At 42.5% G+C, this 23,425-nt stretch overlaps 1 protein-coding gene across 3 annotated transcripts in view; it reads left to right on the top strand.

Moving 5' to 3' along the window:
- The window catches only part of PRICKLE2 (prickle planar cell polarity protein 2), a 184,245-nt gene that overhangs the window by 117,290 nt on the left and 43,530 nt on the right, over positions 1-23,425 (top strand). For all 3 annotated transcript variants that reach the window (XM_048857849.2, XM_048857851.2, XM_048857850.1), the window contains one exon: positions 11,575-11,758. In XM_048857849.2, coding sequence (XP_048713806.2) covers positions 11,575-11,758 — 184 coding nt within the window. The remainder of the gene's footprint in view (positions 1-11,574; positions 11,759-23,425) is intronic.

Below are 23,425 nucleotides of genomic sequence, written 5' to 3'. Positions count from 1 at the left end.
AACCACAGCTTGCTGGCTGCTTCTGCAACTCGAATTTCCTAAAGCAGAGGAGTGGCAGCTTTCCTTCTGCTTCCTTGTTCGGGAAGACTTAAGATACTTTGCAGAAAAATACTCTTGCTCTATACCATTTACAACCCAGTTATACAAATGAACAATGGTACATGTTTGTTAGCTCTTTCTTCTACTGAGAGATAGTGTCATACTAATGAGCAACTGAAGGATGTGTGAAGTCAAAGAAATGTTTTGTACAAAAACGACCTGCTTTGTAGCTGAAGTCTGTGGTCACTTTGGAGCTCCCAGCAGAGTGGTGGGTAAGAGTTGAGAGTTTGGTACAAAGTACAGTGTCAGAATGCAGTTGGAAAAGATTGGAGTGGGGGATCAGGAGGGATCCAACATTTCTGGTCGGCAGGACTCCGGGTCAATGCATGGTTCAAGCTGGCAGCTCTTCTTTTGATCTCTCACATGATACTCCGAGGCAGATTATATTGTTCAGCCATTTAAAAATCCTATTTCAGTCTTTGCTCTTTAACAATGCAGCACATATTTTGTACCAGATCACTATAGGAACCACTGCAAAAGTGCCTATAAAGACATACAGAAAGAGTTTGTGCTCATTAGAGAGATCATACAATTCGCTCACATAAAATGTTATTCAGGGACCCAAACTGCAACTGTTTAGAGCAAAATAATCTCTCTGGGCTTTGATGTAGCTGAATTTTAGAGCGGTGAAGTTGGAAGTATCCTGGATTGACACAGGTGAACCTGAAGGTGCATTAGGGCAATGCAATGGCCTTTCATAGACTTGAAGTTGATGGCATGCTGGAGTTTGAACACCCAGCCTGTATTTACCACTTGATTTCCAAGGATAGAACAAGGAGTAATGGTCTCAAGTTGCAGTGTGGGAGGTTTAGGTTGGATATTAGGAAAAACTTTTTCACTAGGAGGGTGGTGAAGCACTGGAATGCGTTACCTAGGGAAGTGGTAGAATCTCCTTCCTTAGAGGTTTTTAAGGTCAGGCTTAACAAAGCCTGGCTGGGATGATTTAGTTGTGGATTAAGTCCTACTTTGAGCAGGGGGTTGAACTAGACCTTCTGAGGTCCCTTCCAACCCTGATATTGTATGATTCTGTGTCAATATCCAGGAGATGGTTTGCTTTCAGCTCTGTGGATTGAACTGCCTGGTTCAGTTGTGAAACCTGTTGCCATCCACAACTGCAGGGTTAATGCAGCAATATTCAAAATCCCTCTGTCTGCAGTGTCAAGAGCAACTGCAATGGTAATTCTTGGCACTGTGTTTCCACTGGGCAACCTGCCACCCCCCAGCTCCTTTCTTGGCATTTCTGTGTCAGTCCCTGATACTTCAGAATCTTTCGTTCCAGAAGGGTACTGAGGAGCACCTTTGTACTTTATGGTGACCACAGTGTGGGATCTGGCCTCAGGTTGGCTATGCTAATCTCTTAAATGCCATACATTGATTTTTGTTTTGCTCTCCTGGTAGGTCTTATGTATGAATCTTCCTCAGTCTCTCTGCCATAAACTGTTGCAACTTTAGACCTCCATATTTGACAGATCATTTCTATGCAGCCAGGCCAGGCTACAGACAGGAAATTTCACTGGGCACAACCCAAAGGGTGGTGGTTGTTTTTTAATATTACTCAAGTTGCTTAAACAAAGACATATGGAGTGAGGTACTAACCCCAGCAGAACATCCCTTACATCGGTTTATTTAGAGGTTTCTCGGTTGCTCCTGTCAATATCCGGGTGCAATGTTACAAGCACAGACAATAATAAAATCCTTGTCGAAAAGGACATTAGAACAGAACCAGCTGCAGCTCAGAAACCACAGACAGGGCTTGCAGCATGCGCCATATCCAGCACTGGACCTACAAAGAGATGTGAGTTCCAAAGCCCAACGACTTTGCCCTCTGCCCTCTCTCATTTAATTCAGGAGGGCTAGTAGCTGGAGCATCTGTTAGGGACTAGGATGTAGGTAGTCTTGTCTACTGGTCAGAGCAGGAGTCAGGTCTAGTGGGTGGAACAGGCATCCAGGGTGAGGAACGAAGCCAAGGGTCAGCCCCAGAGTCAACTGCCAGTTACTAGAGCCAGGGCTCAAGCCAAGAGTCGGAACCAGGAAACAAAGCTAAGGGTCGGAGCCAAGGGTCAAGCCAGAGTCAAGGGTCAGTAGTTGGACACCAGGGTTAGAGCCAGGACTGGTCACTGAGGATTGGAGGCAAGGATCAAGCATGGAGCAGGAGCGTGGTGGGAACAGGAGCAAAGGCGGGGGTAAGGTAGGAACCGAGCAGGAACCAGGAACAGGGTTGGGAGCAGTAATCAGGCACAAGCAGGGTCCAATGCAGCCACAACAGGAAACCACCCAGTTACTCAGACAAACTTCCTGTTCCTCCTCCTGGCTTAAATAGCATAGTTGGACCAGTTGGGGGAGCTGGGTGATCCTCCAATCAGAGCACCCGTGGTTGGGGCTATAGCCCTGGTAGCTTTCCAGGTCATCTGGTTTCAGTAGCCATTGTGTGGATGCCAGGCTGTGGCAGCTGTCTGGGACTTCCTAGGCCTGGGTTCAAGACCCGGGATCTCACAGCACCTTGGAGGAAGGCAACTACCATAGTTTCACACAGGGAGAGAGGCAGCCTCTAAAGCAGAGCCATTTAGAGCTCTTCAGTTCAAACCAACACCTTAAACTTCCGTTGGAAATCAAGCGGCAGCCAGTGTAATGTGCTGTCTGCTGAAAGGCTCCTTAGCCAGCGGACTGCCGCATCTATAATTGGCCGTGATTTCTGAATAGCTTGAAGGCATAGCCTCCAGGAAGGCTCGTTGTGGTAACCCAATCTCAAGGTGACAAAGACATGGGTAACCACAGCGAGGGCCACATCAGGAAAAAAAGAATTCAACTTTGTGCCAAGGACTGCAACTGCTGCTACCAGGATCTGCAGAGATAGCTGGGGTGTGGACATAAACATGGATGTTTCTCCCAGCTGTATTATCCGCCCCAACACAACATTTCAGACTTGTCTTAGCCACTTAGTCCTCATCTGTGTCGCAATCATCCATACTTTAGAGCAGCATGGTCTAGGAGTGGGAGTCAGGAAACAGGGTTGCTCTTTCTTGCTCTGTCACTGGTGTGCTGCGTGACCTTGGGGAAGTCACGGTCCTTCTCTGTGCCTCAGTTTCCCCATGTGGAAAAGGAGAGAGTGATGATTACTCTGCTTTGTAAAATGCTGTGGCTGCAAGTGCTATACAACAGCTAATTATGTTAATTTTTTAGCCTCAGTGAATTATTCCTTCTCCTGGCAGGGTCAGAAGAGACGGACACATGCTGAGGACACCATCCCTCCTAATTCCTGATTAGCTCCCCTAATGGTTCCATAATCGTGTTCAGCAGGAGGGGTAACAGAACTGGACCCTAAGAAACCATGCCTGAGAAATGTGCATTGGATCAGGCAGCTTTCCAGTAATCTTTCATGGTACACTGACTAATGTAACATGGCTCAGAGTTTCCTGACAATCAAAATCATTGTCCAATACTGCAAAAGATCATGAACTCATGCATATGTCAAGCAGCCTAGACGCAAAAAAGCACCCCACTAATTTTGCAAAATGTAGTTGATTGGAACTCAGCTGTAATTTTTGTTCAGAAACCAGAGAATTGGCTTTAAAGGGATTACAAAATCTCACATATTAATATGCACACAAATGTATGCAGATCCTTTATTAAACAGATGGCACAACCATCTCTTCTCCTTACACTATGAATCAAATAGGAGCAAAGCCGGTAGCTTGTGCTACGAGTCAGGAAATTGTTGCACGTTCTCCTGGTAATGAAGTTTCTGTCTGATACGATTTACTGAATTCAGTCCCACAAGAGACAACAGAGGAAGGAGAAGCAATGCCAGGAATGCTGAGTGTTCCTGATCTGTCCCTTTTCCAGCCTGACTGATGTTAGCATCTCTGCCTTGACAATAAATCTTGCCTTGATTGTTGCTGCTGCTTCCATTTTAGACAAGATCAGACTCGTACATTCCATGCATAGGGTGATCCAGTGCGGTAGGATTTACTGAAGGCTGGAGTCAAAATATAGAATGCTTATGCCCTACTGTATCCACTAGGTGTCAGCCTGCTGCCCCCACACCTCTCCTCTGCTTTGTGAAGTGCAGAAATGTAACAACCGTGAGGAGGTTTGCGGTCCCCCGTAATGGCTAGAACAGAGGGACCCTGACTTTTATTCCTGGCTTGGACTGATATTGCCTTAAGCAAGTCACATGCTTTATCATTCAGGTCTCAGTTTAGCAGTCTGCAGAATGGGTATTGTAATAAGGGTCTGACACACAGGAGTGCTGGCAAGCGTTACAGGACAAGGGTCGATCTCCATTGACCCCAGCAGCTAATCATGGCACACGTAGGATAATCGCAGATCTGTTCACTGGGGTGTTGTGTAGCTTTATTGATTTATGGCTGCAGAATCGTTGCAACATGTCATTACGATAATGCAGGAGATGGAAAAACGTGGCTAGCGGGGGCCTGCTTGCAATCATTACACATTCACAGCTGTTCCTTAATTAAAGATGGTAAACAGCAGAATACAGGAGTGAAAAAGACCTAAAGAGAGTGGCACGTTCCACAGCTGGGATCTCTGATATTTCATTAAAGGTGACCTGCAAAGAGAAACCAGAGTTAAGGACAGATTTCTATGCTCAATGCCTCTAGTGATCAGAGGCTGTGTGTTGGAGACAGGAAGGAATCCAATAGAGAAATCAATTTTAACATAAATGGTCAAAATTAATTTCCCCATCTCCAAAACCCTCTAGCTGCCATTTGGTTATTGGACATATCCCAGAATGCATCAGCCTGGTTGGTAGGATCATCTGGCCCATAAATCTGGGCTTACCTCAGTCTTTGTTTTGCAGCTCACGTTAATGAAATATCAAAGATACCAGATCTGGGAATACTTCCCTTTTAGACATTTTTCACTCCCAGACTCAGTTGCTCACCATCTCTGTAATAACGCTAAAGAAATGAAAGAAGCTACCACTGGAGCTAGTGGTGATTCAGTGACTATGCAGCAGGCTACCAGAAATGACAAAACTGGTGGATGGTGCCTTGAAAATAACTTTGGCCAGGAAATTAAGGTTTTAAACCAGGACAGGGCAGAATAGAAGGTTTTCAGCACAGCAGGAGCTACTAGGGTTGCTATAATGACAGGCTGGGAAGAGGTATAAAATCCTGTTGCCCTGAGCTGCGCAGTACAGAATTTGGCACAACCAGGTGATTCATTTTCACCACCAGGTTTCCCTCGACGTTTGCACCGTCCAGGGAGAAGTCACACTGGCAGACTCTAGTGCGTGAGTTAGGAGGGGTTTTGTAAAGTGGCCTCTTCTTCACATCCCACCTTCAAGCTCACCCCTTTCATGAATCTCTTCTCTGCCCCTCTGTCATTTGAGTGGCAGGTGCTGCCCTATGCTCATCCAATTAAAAGGCATTGCAGGTTCTTGGGAGCAAAGATCCTGTCTCACCGTATGTTGTATGAAGCACCATGCCTGTTTACAATCCTCTTAATAACTCCCTAGTACTGATAAGCACCTTCCACCTATATTATCTTTCCCCTGCTGCTATTAGAACACTGCCCTCAAAGGCTCCAATGGAGATGGAGGCCTGCCTCATTGTGCAAAATGCTGTACAAATATATAACAAAAGATCAGTGAAGCCACTGAGAAACACAGATGTGCCAGAAACTGGGAACCTGGCTGCAAACCTTGAGCTTGGATCCAGCTCCCAAACTCTGTGGATTGGGCCCATCGTTGCTACGAATTCTACTCTTCTTGTTCTCATCAGCTCACTGTTGCAGTAATCTTCGTGGGGCAGCCGAGCTGTACAACAATGTGGTGGGGTTAACGTGGCTTATCAAAAGAGCTTGCACTGAGCCTTTGTTCTCCACAGGCCAGTCTGAGCTATTCTTGCAGTGCAGTAACTGTATGAATGTTGATTATTTTTCTGAGAGGCAAGTAGGTCCCCTTTAATTTGAAGCCCACGGGCCAGATTCTATTCAGCTATTCCATTGTGGCCAGTGGGGAGAGTGTTGATGTAACTGAGAACAGAGTTTAGTCCCTTCTCTGCAGAGTGCAGCAGCAGTTACACCAGGAAAACAACAGAAAGACAGATGTTGAAAATAAAATGCCTCCATCCTGTAACTTCGTCAAATGAATTGTTGACCCTGGGTAGAACAAATTTTTCAATGCGTTTAGGGAGGTTACATCTTGGTACAATGTGAAGTCAATTCAACAAGGGCTTCTTTCCAACAAAATATGAAACCGGGAAATGGTATTTTCTTCCTATTTACCTCCCTCCTTCCTGGGCCTGCTGCAAGGCAAACAAGTGTGTAGCTCCTTATAGAATAGCAACACCAAGGCTGTTCTGTAGCTCAAGCTTCAGTAGCCGAGCAGTCGGCATCCTGCTTCCTCTTTTCTTTATTCCCCTTTCACAAGCTATTAATATTTTTCAAACCCTGAGATTTCCCTGAATCCCTGCATCAGTTGGTCCCACACCCATTCTTGAATTCGCAGCACTGCCAACACCCATGATTTTATTGCAAGTCTTATGATATCTTTCTCTTAAAGCCCCACTTCCTGGAGTCAGGTGTTTCCATGAGGATTTCTGCTATCCTTTGAAGAAAAAAAGTTCTAGTCCTCAGGGTTGTGCAGAAAAACCTGAAAAGGTGAAACTGAAAGGCTCAAAAAAACCCAAACAGAAAGTAAATAAAAGAACCCCAAATTATTATTTTTTAAAAACTCGCATGATTTCTAAGGTAATCTCATGATTTGGGGGGGCTGACTCATGGTTTCTGAATGCTTGAGGTTGGCCATGTTGAACTTGTCTCCCAAAGGCATCTCTGAAATCAAAAAGCATGTTAGAATAGCTACTTATGAGCTTCTAACATCATATAAATTACCATAGGGCAAGCATTTCCCTAACACAATTTGGCAACCCCTCCCCCCACTGCCATCAGTGGGGATTGTATGTGTGTATTCCAGGGCGGAATTAGACCCCTACTATTAAAAGACTGACACCAAAAAGGCTTGCTTTGGAATGAAGATGAGATTTCTAGAAAGATGCTGAGTGATTGGCTTAATTTTCTTCTCCTTAGCAAATGCACGAACTGTTTTCTCAGACAGCCTTGGGTTCCTCTGCATATGTGGAAAAGTTATGCTCTGCCCAGAACTTTAAAGAGAAAAGTCTTTCTTAATCAAAACATCACTATCGTTAAGTCAGTGCTGCCGGCTGGACAAAATGAAGTTAATGGGTTTACCCCGCAGTGAAATATGTGGCTATACCTGCTCTGTCTTACTCTTTATATGGTAATGTATTTGGCATGCTAGCTAAGAACCTCGAGCTTGTCCAGACTCTCATATTCTTACCTCATATGTACAACTGGCTAAATACCATCTTTGCTACTGTCGATGAGTGTTCCAATTGCTTTGGTTTGCAAGGACATGGTGTTAGTGATACTGTATACAGAGGTGAGCATTCATGGGGCCAGACTCTGATCAAATGAGAACTAACTCCATTGATGTCACTGGAATTACACCAGTGTGAAACCAGAGTCAGAATCGGGTCCCTTTTGCCTTTCAAATATAATACTGGCACTGTCTTGTCATTTTCGTCATCTTTCTGCATAATTAGATACACCTACAATACATAGAATCATAGAATACAATACACCAATCATTGACATGCCTTTGCCCCATCAGTTTCATCTCTCAGAGGTGAAGTTTGGAATCTTCACATTTCTATCAGATTTGCATTAAGGGAGATTATTTTTTAATTGAATTGGGCTAGAAACTCATAAAACAATGATAAATATGTCTACCTATATAGAGAACAAATGGGGGTTATATTTTAGTAAAGAAAGGTACCCATAAGGTGTTGCGTTTCGCCATCGTGAAACATCAAATCCCAACATTCATAAAATAAAGTTTTCAGAAATATTATTTTCTCAGCTTTCAATTAAATGGTCACACAATAAATTGTAATGGTTCAGCGATACCAGACCCAAGGGCATTCTATACAAAATGATAGGGCTGCAGCCCAGTCTGACTGATCATTGTGTACTGGTTGACAAGATGCTAGTGAGTCAGAGACTGGAGAGTGGGGTTGTTTAGGATGGTGTAATGAGAGGAAAGGTAGAAACTTCAGCTCCCTGATGGCAAGATCTTGACATCTGTAAAATCTTCCCAGAGAAGTGATAGAGGTCCCATCCTCTCAGACATTCAACACTGAGATGGACAAAGCCTTAGACGGCTCAGTGTCCAGAACAATTCCACATGGCTGGGGAGATGAACTAGATAAGCTATTTAATCTTTGCCTCTCCAACTCCTCTGATTATATGAACCATTCTTTATACATACAGATGTTTTCCTGCTAGGAGATTGCACAGACCCACAGTAATTGGGAGACCAAACATCCTCCCTTCATAGATTATTTTTAATACACAGACTACAGTGTGAAATGAACAGTATCCCTAAGGAAAGGGACAAATTCATCTAGTGTAGTTGCACCCAGGATAAACTGAGTCCTCTCCGTAAGAGTGAAGGTCTGCGGCCGGGATCCCTTAATGGGTGAACATGTACATGTATGGTAACAGCAGTGGGGACCATCCTTTTGTTCTGCATTTGTACAGCACTTAGCACAATGGGGTGCGGGTCCGGCACTAGGGCTTCCGAGTGCTCGAGTAATACAAATATCATAATAATAATTAATACCTGAAATTTGTAGGAAGCAAGGCTATGTATGAACAAGCTTCCTGGATTTTTTCCTCACAAGCCGAGTTGTATATAGACATGGTATCAGTGATGTGATGAGACCCAAGGTGGGATAAAGCAAGGATTCTGACTGACCATTTATCTTTTTGTGCTGCCACCTCTCATTTTTTTAAAACAATCATCATCAATGCCCAGTTTACCTCATTTAATAACAACTGAAAACTTTAGTCACGTTCTTGGCAGTTAAGTACCATTCAATATTGTGTCCCTATCGCTGGACTGGGGTGAACATAGATTGGGTTGTTTTTTTTAATGTTACAATGTTTGTACTTTCAAACATCTTGCTGTCCGTACGATGTCACAATTACACGATCCTGTGCCTTGTGTAAAAGGCGGACCGATCTATGACAGTGTTCTGGTTTCAGGGTGAGCTACTCCAGTTCCTCCGGAATGGATGTGATTAGAAGCCCACAGTGAAAAACAGTCTAAACATTCACACTGCGGCCTGCGCCGACTCCCACTGACGTGTATGGGGGGAGCATTGCTGTTGCTTGCAGTGGGAGTAGGATCAGGCCCCTGGTGAGAGGTGACCGTGACACATAAACTGGAAGAATATAAAATATTAAAATTAGCATCAGAGCCTACTACTAGTAATAACCAATTGGCTGAACAGTGACAATGTTTATGACATGAGCAGTATGGGGAGAGATTGTAAAGCCCATTTCCACTGTGCTTACTTTACTGCTACTTTAATATCTGCTGATTATAATACAAGCTCTTTCCTTTTAACTGCTCTTCTGTTGAGAGACACCTCCAGGAATTCAGTCAATGAGAGAGCTGCTATATGTTCTGGTTCTCTTCTCTGCCTTCACCATTGTCTTCATTTTGCCCCTGATATTGGAGTTTATTTTGTTCGTTCCCAATGCTTTAAATATTGTGGTGTTGGCTGGCTGGAAGAACGTGATTGCTATCCTGATAATTAAATTTTGTAAAACAGAACTAAACCCTGCTAGAATACATATCAAATTCTGAAATGCTAAGTCTTAGCCTTTAAAAACATTATTTATTCCCACCACATTGTTGCATGTTGAGCTGCTTCTAATCATATCATAAAATGTGATGGAAACAGTTGTGAAACCAACTGCTCTGTTTTTCCACAGTAGCTGATTAATTAAAGTATTCACAAGAAATTGTGCCTTGATTACTTTTTAAGGTAACAGCCACAGGCTGTACTGAGCCCCTTTGATGGACTGGATGCAAGCCAGACGCATTCTGTGCATTTGGTCGGTGTGTATTTTAGATTTGATGAAAAGTAGGAAATGGGAAAATCTGGCAGATCTCACTGGCTTGACTTAACGGAGCCTCTTGACTTTTGCTAGAGTGCATTTTTTGTGTTATGGAAGGGCTCAGTGGAAATTTAGACTAAAACTGGATCAGACTGCTAATATTCTTAGCTGTCTTTGAAGCAAAGGCTAAAATGAAATAAGGAAGTTTGGGATAAAAAGGCCACAGAGTCTACCTGTTCCTGCTTTCAGGTTTTCCTTGGCTGTAAATTCTAGCAAAAGAAACCAGCAATCTGTAAACCCATTCCTTCCCTTGTTTTCTGTATTGCCTCATCGTTTTCTGAGTAACAGATAGCAGGCTTGAATCTGCCCTCTGCTGCAGTAGTGTAAATCATAGCTGAAGTCAATAGTGCAAGTGAGCACAGAGTCTTACACATTAAACGTAAAGCACACACTGATAGGCCACGTTACAGAAAAGCATTGTATCTTCCCATACCGCCCATAACAACCCAGTTTATCCCAGCTCCACTCCCTCTTCTCCAAATTCCAGTCCCCCAGTGTGAATCATACCCAGCAACCTCCCTGGTTACACAGTCTCCCATCACTCCATTCACTGAATGTGATTCATGTCCTTGAAGCAGTTCAGGTAAACGGGGTTGTACTATGTATCTTCTTGGCCTTTCCCTAGCGCTTCCTGCTGCTCCCATTCAAGACCATGGAAAATCTCTCCTTGACTTTAATGATGCGAGATCAGGCTTACTGAGCTAAAAAAAGGTGACACTCATGATGAATTAAACTAGTGTGTGTCTGAATGGCAACTGTTAGGTTGTTATGTGACTAGTTATTTGTATTGCAGTAGCACCTGGTGGTCTCAGTCAGGGATTGGAGCCCCATTGTGTAAACGCATATAACATGATTCTTGCCCTGAAGACTTTACAATCTAAGTAATTGAAAGAGAGACTACTGCAGTGGGATTGTGTTTCATAGCATCCTTTCATTTAACAATGCTTAGATTATAATATGTTTTATGCCATTTTAAAGCTAATTTATGCTGTTAGAATGGTAAAGGAACTTTTCATTCCCATCTTTCCATTTCACCTGACATTTTACATATTTAATAGGACAGGACAGGTCCTCAGCTGGTGTCAATCTGAAGTCACTGCAGGTCTGCCAGTGTAAACTAGCTGAGAATCTGTCTCTACACCTATTTATTAGCCCTGTGGAAGTTTATTTCTCAGCATAAAGGAGGAAACAATTCTGTCTCCCACTACCTTTAACAATCTGATACAGTCCTTGACTCTCTGGGGTTGTTTTAGCAAGTCTGGACTTTTTTCCCCCAGGAAAGACATAAATACTGAATTAGAAAACTGCTCTGGATGAATTGGCTTATTGCCAGGGGCATGCTGCCAATGAGTGTGTGTTTATAGTTTGGGATCTGAGCTTTGCTGATTGGCAGCAATCACTCAGATTGTTTCTTCTTCAAAATGAAACTCACAGTTGGATTTGTTTCTTCACAATTTGCAGGAAGATTTGCCTTCACTGTAAGTGCCCACAAGAAGAGCACTTTGTAACAGTTATGCCTCTGGAGATGGAGAAGACTGTGACCAAGCTCATGTTTGACTTTCAGAGGAATTCCACATCTGATGATGACTCAGGCTGTGCCTTGGAAGAGTATGCATGGGTGCCTCCAGGGCTGAAACCAGAACAGGTAAAACCTTTGCTTTAAAATGTGCTTTAAAACTCTCCTTTAGAAACAATTAGCCTGACATTCAGGGGTGTTGAGTGGGAGATGTTTACTTGCAGTATGTTATTCAGCCACTAGATGTCTCTGTGTGCTGTATAGTGTTCCAGATACTTGTGGCCTAGGTAAACAAGTGAGACAAAGCTGGGACTTGTGCTGTGTGGAACTAGGGTGACCAGAAGTCCCGATTTTATAGGGACAGTCCCAGTTTTGGAGGCTTTTTCTTATATAGGCACCTATTATCCCCCACCCCCGTCCCGATTTTTTACACTTCCTATCTGGTCACCCTATGTGGAACCTGCCCTTTTTGGGGTGGCGGAGGGGGGTGTCATTGTAGCTGTTTTCTCTAATGTCTCCTCTTTAAGAAAAACGGAGTCTATATATCATGACACATAAGGAACCAAAGTAATCGTGTGACTTCCTGCATTAAGACCAAAGGAACATGCGAGTACCCAGCACTTCTAAAGATCTGGACAAATGCTCATACTTTCCCCATATGGGTTTGGTTTCTCAGGGATACTATCTATAATTCACCGGGTAAAGTCACTCAAATGACTAAAATGAAGGTTGCATATTTCTAGATAGGAAATTAATAGGGTGGATTTATCCCAGGATGTTGTCAGTGTAAAATGTTCATTTATTTCGATTACTTGCAGTTTACTTGATTTGTTTAGCCTTTATGCTGAGCTTTTACATTTTAGACTTAAAGCTTAATTTCCAGAGGAGATTGTGAAATGAGGTTAGCCTTGATAATTGCTATGGTGATTGTTTTGAAATCATGTAAGGAGGCTGAAATAGGGTGGGAAGCCTATATTCTTAGTCTTGTATTAGCTGTCTTTAAAAATTCTGTTTTCCCTAGCTTTATTCCGAAAGTCTTCGGCATTTCCTGAAATATTTTGGCACCCACAGGCTGTAAATATTATCTGTCGGACTGGAGAAAATCCAGTTGCATTTTTCCTTCTTGTCTCTGCGAGCATTACAGCAATGCTCAATCCCCGCTTTAAACTCCTTGGCACCTTACATTTCATCTATTGCCATCTAGCTGGGCTAGCAGCCGTGTTAGTCTGTATTCGCAAAAAGAAATGGAGTACATCCAATGAAGTGACCTGTAGCTCACGAAAGCTTATGCTCAAATAAATGGGTTAGTCTCTAAGGTGCCACAAGTCCTCCTTTTCTTTCTTCTAGCTGGGCTAGTTCAGATTTAACATTCCTTTCTTTCAGCTTTCACAGTGAGAGATTTCCTTTGTGCCTTCCCCGAGACTCGGAGGACACACATTTAGAGTCAAAAGAACCCAAATTCCAATATAATGGTGGCACATACTCCAAAAGAACATGGAGGTCAGCCCCTTGCGTGGATGCTTGTTGTATTTCCAAGATGCTTTGACTGCAGGCACATCCTGAGAAATAACGCATGTGCATGGAGCATTGGTTTAGGATCTTTTAAAGCGAGTAATCTAAAAATGCTGCCGGGGATGTTGAAAGTCTGAATTACCGCCCAGGTTAATCCATTTTAATCCATTAGTTTCTAGCTTATGCTTCTCTCTGAGGTCACTTTGCTCCTTGACATGAATATTAACTTTCTAGTTACGGTTCTCGGTCCACCTTATTTGATCTTCAGACGAACAAATGTGCAACTCTAGGTCTGGCTGAAATCACCACGGAGATGACACAGACAGCATAAGTACTGTGAACAAACAAAGTCTAGTGCTGTGAACCTAAATCACTGTTGCTAAGATGGATGCTTAAAGATTTTCTGCTGATCTTAGCCAGGAGCCATTTTGGGACCCATCCTACTTCCGATGGGCCTCTAAGGGCACAGCCTTATGGTCTGACTCATCTATACTGTGGAAAAACTAGGCCAGTACTAGACTTTGCAGTCTCCCTAGGAAAAGCAACAAGTGGGACCCTGGCCTGCTGCCATAATTAAGTCCACACACACGATACCCGTTGCTTCCCCCATCCTGCAGCCTCCTGTCTGCTGGGCCCTGACTCCCACTTCTGGCCCCAGTCCATTCGTGAAGTTCCAAACCATTGGGCGATTCCCCCTAAATAGATCAGGAGGTCGAGTGAAGCACAATTACCAACAGGCAGAACTGGGGTTGCTCAGTGAGAAGATTCAGTCTCTGCAGCAACTCACTGGTACGGGAGTCATACATAATTGCAGCCAGCCACATGGCTTCCTGGCTGATAAGTCAGGTGTGTGTACATGATGTGGAGTCCCTGGAAGCACTGTGTCTTATGCAACTGCATAGGCCTAAGGCAGCCATTAAACTGGCTATTGGGCCACATTCTGGTCTGGATTCACTTCTGTGAATCTGGAGTAAATCTACTGAAATATGGATTTGCAGACAGTGACTGTTTCCATGTTTTTTGTTACTTTTCTATAGCACTTCTCTGATGTGCTGCTGGAGGGAGTTTTTCTTCCATTTTCAACTCTATTAAAATCTCTTTTTTAAAAAAAAAGTCTAAGTACATTAGGAAATAATCCCCTGGAAGACTAGGGGGATATGTTTCTTGATATGCTTGGAAGACAGAGCTTCCATCTCAGTAAGACACAATAATTTACTAAGAGTCTTTGAAGGCTATCAGAGGAGAAGGTGGCCAATATCCATCATTGATGACCAATTAGTTTAAACTGCTGCTTCTGTCCATGTTTCCTTTTTCTGTTTAGTTCCCACAGTAGATCTAAGGTCTACAAGAAAAAAAGTGTTTCCATTTTCCTTTGGTATCAGTAGATGAAATTATGAATGAATATGAGGTCACATCCCCATGTATAACCAATTCAGAAATCCTTTGTCCACAAATACAGTAGCGGGTTTTGACAGCTTCGATATATCATTACAGAATTCTGATAGTCCAAAAAAGTCTATAACTAGAGGTTTAAGTATAGCTAAGTTTCAGAGTAACAGCTGTGTTAGTCTGTATTCGCAAAAAGAAAAGGAGGACTTGTGGCACCTTAGAGACTAACCAATTTATCTGAGCATAAGCTTTCGTGAGCTACAGCTCACTTCATCGGATGCATCTCTAAGCTGCCACAAGTATAGCTAAAGGAGAGTCAGTGCAGTCAGACAAAAATGGGTTGGCTTCTTGCCCACTTGTTCAAATATGGTCAATTTGAAAATGATGCGTGCTGACCATGTAAGAATCAAGTTGGTAACTTGACACACATTATTTAACAGTAATAGAAATTTGAGGTCAAGGATTTTATAAATAATGCTATAAGAATTGTGTTCATCAGCTGGGTTAAAACCATATTAGCTAAATGATGGTGTTCAATGCATGGGACTACAAGGTCTTGTACAAAATGGCTATCCTTTGGCCTCAGCTGTGGAAAAAGATTGATCTCAGATGACAGAAAGGCTCTTAAGTCCCAATTTCAAAAGACTGGAACGTTGGCATGGAAGAAATTGCTTCATGGACCTGATCCAAAGCCCATTTGACTTCAATGGATCAAGGCCTCTATGAGCATCTGATTTATAAGATTATCTGAAAATGTCTTTTTTCTTGGAAAGGAATTTATCTCTTAGGTGAAGGAAAACACACACATGCCTGTGAGGGGTATGTGGAATTGCTAGGGACGGACCATTTTAGGGAAGGCTCATCCATAGTTCGTTACTTTTGTATGTGTTTTGCATCTCAGTATTAAAAAGCCAATAGAGACGAGTAAATTGGAATTACAGACCAGCGCTCTCTGCTGACTCAGGAAACGTGGGAGACAGTGTCAGCAGCCAAAGTCTTGGCTGGAGCTGGTGCTCTGCTAGCTAAACCTTCGCATGGCTCCCTGCGGGTATGTCCGATTAAGGGCATACATTTAAAATTGTAAATGTGTAGTTTCTATATTGTTGGACACTATGGGGGAAGAGTGGGAGGGTTGGAGTTCCCAGGGGCTGTGGTTTGCTCGCTAGAGAAATTTAGATCAAGGTTTAACATCCCGACTTCATTTTTGACAAGGAGGGATTTTTGCGGGTTTATAGCTTGTTTGCTCTCCCAATGGCTTTTGAAATTCAAAGCAGCGTCAGTGGTGGTTCATATTTTTCAGAAATGTTGTGTAGACTGAGCTACAGAGATATTTAAAAGCCCCGTCAAAGCCAAAAGCTTTACACCGTCTTAATGGTGGCATCTGTACTGTGCCTCAATAATATGAGATAAGGGGGTGTGATGGGCATGTTCTGTAAGTTGAACAAATGATAGTAGTTAGTGGTCCTCTCTTTCAACTGCCCCATAACCTCCAGTTGGGTTTCCTGTCATTCCCAGACTCAAACCCCCTTTATATAGCAAAATAATGTAATCTCTTTTGTTGATAGTACAATTGCTCAGGACAAGTCCCTTAAAAGTTATAAAAATATGATCTACGGTAATATTAATAGTGCGAAGGGTCATGAGACCAATTTCTTCTACAACGAACACTGCAATCTTGGCCTTGAGAGCATTGCAACATGGTGTGAAATGAGCAGCTGTCACAGAGAATCTATTCAATAGTTAATACATTCAGTGGCTTCTGTTCTGTATCTTTGGCTCGACGTATACGAAGGAGGCCTAGTTTATAATACCCTCAAGCTACAGCAGTAGCTAGTCTAGCCGTTAAACGGTAGGGCAAAGAACAGCCAAGGGTCTCCTATAGCTTTAGTCAAATTCACAGACTTACCCACTAAATTAAACTTGTCAGCTATTGCAGCTTTGCATACAGGAGAAGGAAAATGTATTTTTAGATGCTCTGCCTTGCTTTGCTACCTGTGCATTGCTCAGGTAGTGCAAAAGGAACAGACCCCATCCCCCTAGCTGAAGATTGCACATTGTTGGGGTGTTCCCAACAGAGAAAAGGCCAGTGTAACCAGGTCACCCTCGCTACAGCCCCTGATGCAGCGGATGTGTTAGTGGCAGACAATAGAAGTGGCCAGGGCATGCTGTGTTCTGACAGATGTTCCCTCAGGGCCCTTTGCCAGCTGGCACAGATTAGAGTAGCCTCACAACGCTCTAGATTCATAGATTTGTTTTACTTGGAATATGTTTTATTGTCTCTATATGTCTCTATATGTTTTATTGTCTCATCCTCTAACCTGCTGTGCTGGGAATCAGGGACCAGTAACCCTGTTCATGGTGCCTGCCTCTCTCTGCTTCGCTGAATGTAATCATGATAAGGCAGAGAATCCGACCCATTGTTCAGTGGGATCGATTTGATTCTCTTTAGCTGATGGAAATGGCTGGTGCAGCTTGATTCTTGTGGAAGTTCCCTTCCCTGACTTGTACTATCACAGAGTTAATCAGCTTGTTTGTATAAACTATTACATCAGAAACCAGATGCTAATAGTTCTCCATTTATTTTTCTTTTCTTTAAACTTAATCTGAAGCAGTTCACATGTTTTGAAACTGGAAGTGTATGTGTACTGGACAGCAGAGGAAGAAGCAGGGGAATATCAAGGACAGGGAAATTAAAATTGTCACATTCCACAGTGTTCAGTCTAACGTTGTACTGGAGTTTTATTTCAGCATGCAACATCTGCTAGCTTTGCATGTTACAGTGTGGCTCCAAGTGTTATATGCTACTGCATGTACTGTAAATACAAACGAATTCTCAGTTGGTGCTCTCCGGTGGATTTCTAAACATGCCAATTACGGTACCTGCAGTAAATGATTATCCCAATTCTTGGTGGCTCCTGGGATTTTAGCGCTCCTGGGATTTTAGCGCTGTTAGGAGAGGTTTTGATGCAGTGAGTTGGTAGATCCCAGCATAAAACAACTGCTAATCGTTTTTACAAGTGATCTTAAAGGGTCATTGTAAGGCTACATTGAGATTTTGTCCCCTTCTTGTCTCCCTCCCAGGCTTTTACAACAGCTAACCCTAGTAGATATTTTTCCCCAATTTCATTCTTTTTCTGCAATGCCAATGAAGTCAGCTTGCTTAAAGAATGTTTGCAAACCAAGCCTTGCAGAGCTCTACTAGAGCATGAGAAACTGAGTGTGATTGTGAGTAGAACACCATTGAAACTGACTCATCGACGGCTGCCATCCATGCCAAGAGACGTTGAAGAAGTAAAACCAGCGAAAAGTGTTTGGGGTCATTGGTAACAAAGGGATTTTTTAACTCTAATTTTTTTCACCTGTCTCTGTCCCTTTACATATGACTGGAAAGACAACAGGAACAACACCGCCGGATAATGATTGACTAAGAAACGTGGCAGAATTCTGATTTGCCAACAAGAGTTCTGAGAAATCCCCATAAAAAGAGCCAGATCCTCAGCTAGTATAAATTGGTATATTGAGGGGTCCCCATTTGCTCCTAAGCCACCCTCTCTGCAGTCCTGGGTGTCTTGATGGGGGAGAAAGGGCCTCTGATTTTACAGTAGCTGAGAATCTGGCCCGTGATGTACATCCAGACAATTCAGATCTACCTGTGCTTTGCCATTAGACCTCCAGAATTTTAAAGCCCCGGTTTCTAAGGGCCCTTGAGGGTGCATCTAGACTTATACGGTGATGACGTTCTCATCCCACCTAGGATTTTCATCTACGATACACCTTACACGAGTACACCTGTCTTGTACCGTGAGGCTTAAAATCAAAGACAGAATGATTTCCAGCGCCGGAGGCATGGGATTATATGCACACCTTGGTGTTCCTCAATTATAATATGGATTAATGTGGTTTTAAATACTAACAAACATACAAGGATTCTTTTAATATAATTTCTTTCCTGCCAAAGAGATTTATTAATTCTTCCTGCGTGATCGCCGCTAGGCTCCATTAGCTAGTCAGATTGTTTGTGGTCGCTCCCCAATTTTATATGAGTTTTTATTTGTTCTCTGTGTGTTTATCGCTAGGTCCATTTCCACACTTGTTAGCCAAATCTAGTTCACCCCCCTGTGCATGTCCTCTTACCCCCCACATACACACTCTGTCTCTCTGAGCCGAAACAATGGTTCAGCCCAGTATGGAATGTTTAGGGAGGAAATTAAGTGGAGAGATTCCAGAGGCTCACGCCAAAATCCAGTCTTCATGTATTAAACTAGAAAAATAATTGCACTCACAAAATGTTTTGCCTTCCTAGTTTGGATTTAATTATAGTGTCCAGCCCCAGCCCCAGCCCTGGACAGAAATCAGGTAAGGGAAGGGATGGTCTTCTGGTTAAGCCATTGGATCGGGGAGTTGAGATCTGGGTTCAACTCCTGACTCTGACACAGACTTTCTGTGTGATCGTAAACCAGTCATTTAAACTCTGCTCCTTAGCTCTTCATCTGTAAAATGGAGGATATAAATACCTCCTTTCTGTCTTGTCTGTTGAGCTTGTTAGCCCTTCAGGGCAGGGTCTCTCTCTTACTATGTGTATGTACAGTGCCTTGCACTTGGGCCTCGATCTCACGGAGGGGAACCTAGACATTACTGTAGTAAGACTACTACGAATAGTAAGTACTAGTCATCTGTCTGTGGTATCTGACTAGCTGTATATGTGTTGACTTAATACAAAGGTTGTTTGTCGAAATATATTGTTTCCCCATGAATATTATATGATACATGATGGGCCAAATTTTCAGAGAGATTTTAACCCTTCCTCTAAGTTTGCAGATGCTGTAATTTTCATGTATCGAAGTTGTAGAATTCTGTTCCATGGACATGTAAATAAGGGCACATGCAAAATTCTGGAGGTATTTTTTTTTAATTTAGCCCAGTCTGAATCATATAAATATAAACACCAACTACAGCAAGAAAACAGTGTTCATTTCTTTAGAGGTATGTCCGTTTTAAACACGCACTATTAAAGTCCATGAACCATCTTGTAAAAAGGCCATTTAATAAGCTAGTCTTCAGGGAGAAGTCAGAGAGGGACTAGAACCTGGATCCCCGAGTTTTAAGTGCTCTGCCAGATGAGTTGCAGAAGCAGCTCTGCTAGTTCAAGCCAGTGCAGACTTGTTTAAACTGTTTGCTGCATTCTTCCCACTTAAGCCAATGTTCGTTTTCAAGCTCTCACACAGAGGGTCATGAGATGAGGCCACAAGTGGATTTCACATACACACACATGTACCAGCAGAAACGGCCCCGCACCTCATTATGTAAACAGCTCTGCATGCCGACATGATCCATTCACTTACAGTGAGGAGGGATAAGAATTTCCTATGTTCCCAGATAGGACTGTAGAACCAGGAGCTCTCTGCTGCATAAGCAAATCCTGCAGCAATGCTAGCTCTCTCATGAGTCCCCTCCTGGTCCCTGATTACTCACAGGTAAGACGTGACTCATCATCCCGCTGTCACTGGTGGACTTCAATGCATCCTACTCCCTGACTGACTGCTGACATTCATGGATTTTGCACAGAGCTCTGTGCGGGATATAAATATGTGCCTCTCAGTAACTCCTGATGGAACAATATGCTGCAGATCCACACCCAGTTATATACCTAATGCTTTTAGTTTGCATAGGGCTAGATCCTGCAAAGTTCTGAGTGCGCTGGCCATGATCCAAGGAAGCACTTGAGCATGTGTTTGACTTTAAGCACATGAGTGAACCTCACCATCAGAAGCAAGCTCCCCACAGACTGGGACACACCAACGCAAAGTGGTACCAGACCCTGCCAGAACAACAGATGCAAAACATGCAGACATAATCTTTCCACTGGTACGATGATCAATACCCCCCACAACAGATCTTTCAAGATCCACAGTTCCTATGCATGCCAATCACAACCTGTGGTGTATCTCATCCAGTGCGCTAAATGCCCCAACAACAACTATGTGGGTAAAACCAGAAAAACACTATGCTCTCGAATGAACTCACACAGAAAATTGATAAATGACAAAAACACCCTATTGTCCATGAGTTACCACTTTTCACAAAGCGATCGCTCCAAATCTGGTCTCTCAGTCCTTGTCCTCAAAGGAAACCTGCACAACACCTTCAAAAGAGAAGCCTGGGAGCTGTTTAAAACCCATGTTCAGTGTTGATATCAACCAAACCCAGATACTTAAGCTTCTTGCACTAATGATCTTGCAGCTTTGGCAACATGCATCACATACTAAGAAAGGCATTAGGGACTGGCTGGGTTGAAGCTGAGATGTTGGAAATACCAACTATGTAACACACTACCCACGTGATCACATCTCTTTTAGTTGTGTTGTCCTGATACTAGAATATTGTTACTTTCTCACAGCTAAACAAGTTCTCCTGTAGCCCCTGAGTTAGAGAGTTGTGGTTTTGGTATTGAAGGCTCGGATATTGCAGTAATGAAGACCATGCAGCTATCTGGATGGAAAACAAAGAGGGAGATCAGTATCCCTGTGTTATGTTTTAAGAGCAATAAAGCTTTTAAATATTAAAAAGTTATTTATGTTGTGGAATTGTATTTCGGATGGTTGTTGCTACAATGCTCCCAATGAAACTGAAGCAGAGGAATAGTCTGAACTGTAAAAAGGGCTTTATTTTGGCAATTTGAGTAATCAGATCCCAGACTGACATTTTAATGAGAAATAAGTAAATAAGAGGGTCTCACTGGAATGTGGCTGGAGAAACATGAGAGCGATTATTTTTTAGAACAGCTGATGCAGATTATAGTTCTAAACACGCAACCTCAGATTTTCAGATACCATCCAGAGTTTGTCATGGGCGGAAAATAATGGCTGAGCCCCACTTTGCTGCAGCAGCTCAAGGCAAAAGGACAGCCGATGCTGCTCCCAATTCCTTGCCCATGGAATGTCTTTGTCAAACAAACAACTGAATCCCTGCAGTGTGTGCAACCTTTTCTTTCCGAAAGAGGTTCTGCATACTTAGTCACTAGAAGTAAATACATTCACCAAAGGAATCTGAAGTTATCATTTATTCAGAGTTTGAAGGTTAAACTTCGAAACTGAGGAATTAAACTGAAAACACCCCCAGAACTAATAAGACTGGAAAACATACAAGCATTTGTGTACTAATGTAATTATTTCCCTCAATTAATTGAATAGAGTTGGCTCAACTTTAAAGAATTCTTTTCCTAATTTCATTTTACAAGGATTTTTTTTTCTCTTGAAGGAGCTGTTAATTTCCAAAATACTTATTAGCTTTTTTGCTAGTAAATATCTTCTTTAAAATGTATATTGTTTGATCTACTTTTTGAGGTGGATGGGGGAAGATGAGACTCAAATACTTTGGGAAAAGAACGATGAGTATAAAGACCAATATCTTTCATTTTGTCTTGTTTTCCTCGCTTGTTTTGTGAATTTGAGAGAGAGAGACCTCCTTAAAAGCAAGACCAGACCCATTGGAGCTACTCCCCTTGCCTTGCCGGTATTCCTGAGTCCCACCCTACAATGCCTTTCTATTCCATTACGGTCATGTTACTGGTCCAGGCTGTATCTTGGGGTCTGTGACGTGGGTTAACTTTTATTAGGATTTGGCCTGAGATCTTGTAAATTCCTTCACAGTAAATCTAATTCAAATTGGACACAAGTCATGGAGGAGAGATGAACACAGATTAATTCAGAGTGAAATCTAATTTAGCCTCCTCGAGAGACTATGAATTATAACAGTGCTTGCTAAAATAGCTACAGATGAAGGAGGTTGTTACAAAGAGAAATAACACAAAACTGAATTTTTGTGTTGTATGTGGCAAAAGTACTGAATAGTGTAGTAATTAAAAATAGTTAACAGTAAAAAAAATTATTTGGGTTACGCTACAACATGATTCTGTGGTGTAATCAAATCTTATATGCATTTCGGGCTCCCCCAGAGCCTGCAAAAGTCAGTGGAAAGACTCCCATTCATTTCTGTGGGTTTTGAATTAGGTCCTTACATAGCATCTTCCATCTGTATTTTACACACGATGAATTAAAAGTATAATGATTCACTGTGTGCTGACAAATGACATTATACCCATTTCACAGTTAAGCAGACTGAGACTTGGAAAGAACAAATTTTTCAGACATCTCTACTTATTTGGGATACCCATCTTGAATTCTCCTTCATTATTATTAGTATTTATTAGTATTACCTTAGGGCCTGCTTTTCAGAAGCGCTGAATACTCACTGTTCTCATTGACATCACAGACTTGCGGGTGTTTTGCACTAGAGCTGTTTGGAAAATGGGCCAGGGGAGAGTCTGTGGATAATTCTGACGTTTTGTCAGAAAGAAAAAGAAAACCGACATGTTTTAGGTTTTTCAATTAAAAGTTGAAGTTTTCCACAGAAAGCAGAAGCTTTCCCTGAAAGATTTTTTTGTTTAATCAAAAATGCCATTTTTCCAGAAAAATAAAGTTTTCAACGAGACTGCTGCGCTTCTGAAAATCAGGCCCCAGGTATCTCGGTTTGGCCCCCCCCCCAAATTAATGGATGTTGTTGAAACTCTTCACTTTCGTGTGGCAGAACCAAGAATAGAACACGTGATTCCTGCCTCACAGTCCCTGTAACCATTAAATTAGACTCCCTATCCAGCTGTGAATTGATAGATAGCACCCATTAAGGGTACAGTAAACAGCTAAACAATAAACTAAACATAGAGAACTGCGACAGCTTCTGAAGTTGGTTAACACCAAGGATTTGTCATATTCTTTGGTATAAACTTTCATTTCCTGGCACATTTGCTCTAAGTTGAAAACCCATTTATTTCCAAACTATTTTTCCCCCTACCACTGTGTGAACCTTCTGTATGGAGAGAGAATTGCCATCAAAGGT

Source organism: Caretta caretta, chromosome 7, assembly GCF_965140235.1.
Source record: "Caretta caretta isolate rCarCar2 chromosome 7, rCarCar1.hap1, whole genome shotgun sequence".
In the NCBI taxonomy this organism is placed as follows: Eukaryota; Metazoa; Chordata; order Testudines; family Cheloniidae; genus Caretta; species Caretta caretta.
The sequence above is the reverse complement of the archived record's forward strand: the minus strand, read 5'-3'. Positions and strand labels throughout refer to the sequence as shown.